General features: G+C 38.8%; 1 protein-coding gene across 1 annotated transcript; it reads left to right on the top strand.

The window, feature by feature from the left end:
- The first annotated feature begins 746 nt into the window (after window positions 1–746).
- On the top strand, window positions 747–7,897 carry lpxn (leupaxin). Its single transcript, XM_072389633.1, has 9 exons — window positions 747–866; window positions 1,741–1,826; window positions 1,932–2,032; window positions 3,835–3,931; window positions 4,292–4,552; window positions 4,656–4,829; window positions 5,355–5,436; window positions 5,514–5,662; window positions 7,225–7,897. The coding sequence occupies exons 1-9, from the start codon at window positions 854–856 to the stop codon at window positions 7,489–7,491; spliced, it is 1,230 nt and encodes a 409-aa protein (XP_072245734.1). The 5' UTR covers window positions 747–853; the 3' UTR covers window positions 7,492–7,897.
- The last annotated feature ends 82 nt before the right edge of the window (window positions 7,898–7,979 follow it).

The following is a 7,979-nucleotide window of genomic DNA, read 5'->3' as shown; positions in this document are numbered from 1 at the left end:
AGTCAAAATACAAATGAGCCCAACTGATCTAATGGTAATTAAAAAAAAAAGAAAAAAGTTGCCTAGCTTAACAAGGCGACGGTGGAAGGAAAAAACTTCCTTTTAACAAGAGGAAACCTCTAGCAGTGCCAGCCTCGGGAAGGGTGGCCATCTGCATCGACCTGTTGGGGGTGTGAGAGGACAGGAAAAAGGGGTCAGCAGGCAGCATAACAGCATAATGCTGCCTCTGGACATTAGGTGGCACATATATGGGACTCAGTGTGTAAACGGCAGTACAATATCCCAGGTGAAGAGACAAGCAGGGACAATTTAAAGCATATTCACTTTTGTTCTGGATTTATCAATCAAATGGTATGCACAGTATGTGTTGCCTCGATGTTTCGCCTCAAAACGTTTATTTTTTTTTCTTTTTAATGCACCGATTACATTCAGATCATCAAATTGATAAAGTGAACTTTTTCTAAAAGTGCTACTCTTGTATCAGCAGCTAATTAATTAGCAGTGTGCTGAACTGTATTATATTTTAATAAACAGCAAATGATTAGCTTTTCTCTTTGTGTTTTTGCTGTATGACATGTACAACATACATTAATCTGTCCTTGCAAATAAGTGTGTCCTTAAAATGATGAAAAAAAGATACTACACGTACACACGCTTTGCAAAACATTGCAGGTTTCCTCTTTAACAGGAAACGGCGAACACTTCTACTAACTTTGGGTAGGCCTTTATACTGTGACAAGCGAAACAAACCTTCCCCAGAGGAAGTGATGATTTCGTCCTGATTAGAAAAAGGCTGGTTACCCTAGAGACAAACCACCAGAACACACAGCCTGTGCTGAGTGCAGGAACTGACATGGATGAGCTCGGTAAGACAACTGTCTGTCATGTTTTTCAGTGTTGATATAATCAGACTCAAATTGATCAAATATGCGGCTTCAGGGACATAAAAAACTGATTGTTGAGTAAGATCACATTTGTGCTGTGTATGATTGCTGTACTGATTTAAACATTTCATTTGAAGTTATTTGCATAAGCAATTAACTGTTTCCACTGTTTTTCCACTTTTCTCATTGTGTTGATTAATATGAATCCTTTACGTTGACATTTTACTCACAACTCTTGAGAAATCTTGACCTTTTGGCGATCACAGTAAGAATTAAGGCAAAAAACAAGAATCACATGAAAGAAAAGACCATCCTGAGTACCACCTGAGTACATAAAACATTTGTCTCTCAGGAAAAAAGTGTTTCTCAACCTCAAGCTGAACAATTTTCTTGTCTTGTCAGCAGCCATGTTTTCTTGTTCTTCATACTTGCTCAACTGTTATTTCTATGTCATATGTCGTGAATGACTAACTTTTTTTCATGTCTTCCCTTTTTCCAACCTATGTGAGAGGGAGACTAGAGTCGGCTGTAATATTTGTTAAACGATTCTTGCGACATTATAACAAGATTCACTTCTGCAACACGGCATGTCATCACTTCCTGATTCAGTTATACTTCAGTCCGTCATCACCTAGATCTGAATATCAGCATGTATCCAGTCATACTCGACAAGAAATGTTTTACTCTGCACAAATCATTTGCAGACTAATTAACATCAAACACTAAGGAAGAACAATCAGTGTGACGGAGAAATGGTTTTAGCTCTTGTATGAATGCCGGACTATGTGTATACATGACTGGATGTGAGCTGAGGCATGCTCATGTATGAAAATTTATGGTCTGTTTCCTGACGCAGATTTGCTGTTGGAGGAGCTGGCCCTGAATCCGGCAGATTCAGACCGTGTACAAGAAAACAGAAGCCGGGATACGGCTGTTGGAGAGGTAACAACATAAGTGCAAAGATTATCTCTGGAGCTTCATGAAAACCATGTCTTTCAACAAACTGTGTGATCGCATTGACCTGTAATCTTACTGCTTAATTCACAGAATACCCAGAATGAATTGCTGTTTCCGGGCGTTCCAGGAGCAGATTTAGCTGGACTTTCTAAAAAAGATAAAAACATTTCACCCTGCACAAATGTCTACAGGTGAGGCACAAGCTTGAGGCGTCTGTTTGTTCCGATTGCCATTATCATTGCCTTCACAGTGCAGGACAAAAAGCAGAATTATTTGAAATACAGTATTTGACACTTTTATAATTCAGTTCTTTCATTATAAAGCAGAAACACCATTCTTACTGGCTTTATGACCTCCTTTCAACAGTTGAACCAGATAGGAACAGAGCAGAATGATAACAGTTACTCCTTCCCAAAGTCTCATTGAGTTCCATTTAAACTTATACAACCATCTTTTCCAAAAATGTTGAAATGCTCTATATAATGTAAAATAAATTATTTAAATTTGATATTGATTTAAAGATTCCAAGATGTCGTACGATTTGTTTATTTTCATTTTCATGCAAGCAATACATTTTCAGAAAAGTTGGGACTGGGGAAAATAATCAGAAAAGCCGGTGGAAGATCTCACAACTAACGAGGTTAAATGAGAAAAAGTCAAGCTGAGGCTGAATCTTTGTGAAGTAAAGATCGGGGAGGATTCCAGCAATCTGTGAATGACCGTGCGGCCAGTTAGAGGGAATTTCTTCATCTTTAGTAAATAATATGAAAAAAAAAATACACCTGTAATGGGGGAAAAAAAACAAAACAAAAAAACAACATCTTTGGGCTTCGAGGCAGTACATTGAAAACAAACATGATTCAGTGGTGGGACTCAATGCAGGGGCTCAGGAGCACTTCTGAAAACAACACAATGCATACGTGCATCCACAAAGACAAATATAAGTGAGATAACTTTCATGCAAAGAAAATACATATATCAACAATAATCAGAAATGTCTCAGTCCTCTCTGAGTTGGACTTCATTTAAAACTGACTGAGCTAAAAAAAAAAAAAAAAAAGGAAAATTCTCTACTGGTTCGATTATTTAAAACTTTGCATTCTTTTTGGAATTCAAGATCTCTGTGTCCTCAATATATGTGAAGGCACCATTAATGTATAATGGTTTAAAGAGCAAAAGATGGTACCATCCAGGAGAAGACGTTTGCAGGCAGTGCTTTACTCATTCAACCCTTTGATATCTGCACAAGGAAAACAGCAAAAGAATAACATTACTTTGTATTTTTTCATTTCCTTTTCCAATGATAATCAGAATCTGAGTTTTTTTTTTATCACATGTATTCATTCATTCATCATTACAAATGGTTTGTGTGACACTGTATAGTATAAAGTATAAAGATAATAAAAAGTGATGGCATAATATATTTTCTTTTGGCATTACATGCCTAAATAAAGTGGTAGAGACGGTTTCAGTGGGTTTAATAAAAGGTCACTAAAAATGTGGATCTAACAAAAGGTAGAGCAAGACATTTAAGGTTAAATTAAAGGGTATCCTGCATGCATAAAAATGTTGTGAAGTAGATAGTTTCAACAGGTTGTTTTGATGTATCATCGCAGAAAGGGTTTTATCTTTGTACTATCGGTGATTAAAAATAGGGTGATGATTTGTAAATGATCATATTCTATTTATATTTGCACATTACACACCTTCAGTTTCTTCATGTGGGTTTTTTCTTGAAATGTATATGGTTGATAAATGCATGGTGAAAAAGCATCTTTCAGGATACCGGATTATATGCAGAAACAAAGTTTAGTCAGATAAATGATCATATCCAAAACAGAACCACGTCCCATTCGAACTTGAAGCTCCCTCCAAACTTGGGCACTGATAAGATGCATCAGTTAGAGGAGTAATAATCACGTGATTGTGTTAAAGGAGGTTGCTTTTAGAGTTTTCAATGTTAAAATCTAATTTGTCTCTATCTTTAATATAGTGATCTGCCAGCTCCTGTGGCTGCTTCCCTGGCTCCTGACTCACCCACACTGGAGCTCGAGTTTATCCTGCAAGATCTCATGGGTCTAGCACAAGGGGTCAGTACAATGTCTGCAGGTTCATGTACCAAACTTTTAATAAATCAGTCAGTCAATTTGTGTTCATTAAAGACAGAGTTTTTCTAATGAAAGTACTGATGTTGCACATGGAAGAATGATTCTTTAAAAGTACAGATGAACGTGGTTGGAGATAACAGTGAAGTTATTAGTTTTAGACAAGAATGAAATGAACTTGGTTTAACAACAGAGGGCAGCATTGTACTAATGTCAACATTCACAGTGTCTAATAAAGGTTTTGGTCTTGGGGCATTGTTTAGCATGGATCTTTATTAAATACATTAAGAAATATAGAGCTAGAGAAAAGAACTGATATTCGTGCACATGTTTATCTTCCTTTAGGATCCAGCACCTTCAACAATCCCACCACCACTAAAACAAAAGCAGTCTGTGAAAAAGAATAAAGAGGATGAGCAACAAGAGAGAAAAGAGGGCAGTAGCAGCACTCCAGCAGACTCAGATGGAACCGACTCAACCCAGAGACAGAAACCAGATGCTATTGATGACCTGCTGGGAGGGCTGAGCTCTGACTTGGAGAAGATTGGTGTACGCACCACTGCTAAGGGCCACTGCGCTGCCTGCAATAAATGCATTGTGGGAAAGGTACAGTGTGGAGCCTTTGGGACCCAAAGATGAGACTTTTGCACTCTGGTGCTCACTTCTGGAAACGCTTCTTCCCTAAATCTGTTCCTCTTTCTTTCTTCAGATAATCACAGCACTGGGTGAAGTGTGGCATCCCGAACACTTTGTTTGTGTGGTGTGTAAGATGGAGCTGAGCACAAAAGGCTTCTTTGAAAGAGAGGGACAGCCATACTGTGACAAAGACTACCATCAGCTCTTCTCTCCACGTTGTGCTTATTGCAAGGGGCCCATCATACAGGTAAGAAAGCAGCACAGAAAGACTATTTAAAATCCAGGTTAAATACCGTATCTGCATAAAGACTCAAATTTGACTGAAAAAGTCTTGTTTGTGAGTAGTATAACATATGTGGTCAATACAATACGTGGAGCCTAAAGCCAGCACTTTTTTTAATTCAAGCTATCCTTTTGTTTTCGGATGTGCTCTGTCAGATTTTATGAGGCTTTATAATCTTTTGAAGATTGGATGATGACATATTGCAGTTATTTATCATGGCATATCTAACTCGTCATCGTAATGAAAAAAGACAGAACCACAGTGGGGTTCTTTGGCCTGGGCATGATGTGAGCACAGGCTGCTGACAGTAATCAAAACCAAAGACATTAACCAGAAACTAATGCAACATCTTCCACGATTCCCTTTTTGTGGTCTACAATCCACATTTTAGTCTTATTTCCTGACATCTGAACACGTGAGATGAGATAAACCTTACTAATCCTTAAAGGAAGTCAAATGGAGATGTAACATCTCTGGCTGGTTTTGCAGAACATCCTGACAGCCCTGGACCAGACCTGGCACCCAGAGCACTTTTTCTGCGCACACTGTGGAGAACTGTTTGGGCAAGAAAGTGAGAGGCTTGGGAATACATTTCTCTCTGATGAAAATGTTCAGCACAGAGTTCAATATATCTTCTGCCTATCCCAGGTTTCCTGGAGAAGGATGGGAAACCGTACTGTTTCAAGGACTTCTACCACCTCTTTGCTCCCAAGTGCTCAGGCTGTGGAGAGTCTGTGAGGGAGAACTACCTGACTGCTGCCAATGGCACCTGGCATCCAGAGTGCTTCGTCTGCGCAGTGAGTCTCATACCTCAGACCACACACATACACAGCTCTGGCTCACACACGAGCCTGAGAATGAATGGGAAAGATACCCACACATTTGCTTTATTTGCATCGTTTTGACCACGGGGCTGATGAAAACCGTATGGCTGATGAAAATGTTGCGGTTAAAATGATGCAGATAAATCAAGGAAAACCATATTCCTCTGTGTGGGTATCTTTTACATTCTCTTCAAAGCTACTTCTGTGTGCAGCAGCTGGTTGAAAACGTTTCAATGTGCAGCTGCACTTCTGCTTTAATTGCCTATGTGCAGTTGTGAAATACAAACAGCTCTCAGAGATGTTCTGAATCAAGGTACAAACTGCAACATAAGAATTTTTATTTACTGAAATAAGTTATTCACAAACCAGAACATATGACACATAAAATCCATTACACTTAACAGCATCACAAAAAGCAATCAATGGCATCAATTATGCACAACCAGCAACTTACCATGTGTGCACAACCACCAGTGAACAGGAGGTCAAACACTCCACGAGCAGGACTTAAAGCACACTGTGGAGATTTTTCATTTACATATTGCCGAAAATAAATAGAGAAGTTAATTTTTAACCTTTTTACCTGTCACTGCAGCTTGTTTTTCTCAACAGTATAGGGTTTTCTGTAGCAAGAGTCATAACCCCCCCCATGCGTCCATTGGAAGCAAGGTTTTGCTGTAGAGAGAATCTGTCGTCACTTTACTTGGATTCTAATCTGTGTGAAAAAGTTCTAAAATGATCAAAAATAGCTGCTGTTTCAACATGATTGCTCTTAAGACACAGCATAATAGACACCAAACAACACAGACCTTTCTTCTGAGGATATCTTAATTTAATAAACAATGCATGGATTTTTCCACGAGTGTTAGAGGGCCCTGGAGTTTTGCTTGGTGTGTCACTATTGTGGCACTATTTACTAGCACTTAATAAACTGAACACAGCAGCTCGCAATGTTAAGAGTTACACCTGCGTTTTTACTGCTGCAGTATGACAAGTCAAAGTGTCTGCCAAGAGAAATGTCTGTAGTCATATTCACGACCATAGGCAGTGTCGTACCTTCACTTTCCATTCCTCTTTTAGTACTTATTAATGGATTGGTGAAAGATGCACAGCTGCAATGCTCTTTGAGTTTTCATACTCAAGGTCCATGCCATGGGATTTTGCAGCACTGCCACTGCTTTATGTGTGACTAGATTTTAACATCACAGTTTTTTATACTGGCATGTACAAAAATTTGTTATATACAACTTCGACAATATGAACGCTTGTGTGAACAGTCACTTTTTTGTGTGTATTTGCCAAAAAATCCTCCTTATCAACCATGCTGCCATGCATGAAGCAATGTTTATGAATTACATGATATTGTTGCTATGAATCAATAGCAGACATTCAAGCTGCATATTTTTATTCAGATCAACAATATTTTCTTCCTTCCACTTTGACACACACACACACACACACACACATACAAATAGTTTTCCTCTCTGTTCTCCTGCATCTCTTTCCCCATCTTCCTTTGGTGTTCTCATATCCAGGACTGCCTGAAGCCCTTCACAGACGGTGGTTTCATGGAGCTGGATGGTCGACCCCTCTGTGCACAGCACTTTCACTCCAGGCAGGGCACTCTGTGCGGCAGCTGCGGAAAGCCCATCACCGGCCGCTGCATCTCCGCTCTTGACCGCAAGTTTCACCCAGAGCACTTTGTGTGCGCCTTCTGTCTGCGGCAGCTCACCCAGGGCATCTTCAAGGAGCAGAAAGGGAAGCCGTACTGTTCAGCTTGCTTTAACAAGCTTTTCTTGTGAGACATTTACAGCAAGTGACATATGAATGATACAAAAGACACTTTTTACTTTGTTGAACTCATTATTTTGTCATACTAGTATAATTATTAATTAAAATGAGGCATTTCCATTATAATATATTATTAAAAGAATGTAATAAACAGTGGTCTAAATCATTGTGAGATTATATATAAAATTTAAAATGGAAATGCTAACATTGTAACATAATTATTAACGTGGTTGTAGAACACAAGAGCAATATTACCCTTACAGAAAACATTGAAGATACATGGCATATATGTGTGAACTTTGGATGCATCTGAAAGGTGTGTCACTGACACTTGGTTTAAGTTTTATGCAATTTCATAAATCATGATCATGTAAAATTTAAAAATGGAGAAAGAAAAATAAAGAATTGCTGTTTTAATCCATGGTTTCCATAAAGCTATCCTCAGTTTGCCCTAAGACTTGGCAGTCCGGAGATCCTCTCTTGCAGTCTGGAACAGTTT

This window comes from Leuresthes tenuis, unplaced genomic scaffold, assembly GCF_036924035.1.
Source record: "Leuresthes tenuis unplaced genomic scaffold, fLeuTen1.0.hap1 SCAF_7, whole genome shotgun sequence".
Taxonomy (NCBI): Eukaryota; Metazoa; Chordata; class Actinopteri; order Atheriniformes; family Atherinopsidae; genus Leuresthes; species Leuresthes tenuis.
This window is presented reverse-complemented; position numbering and strand designations above follow the sequence as displayed.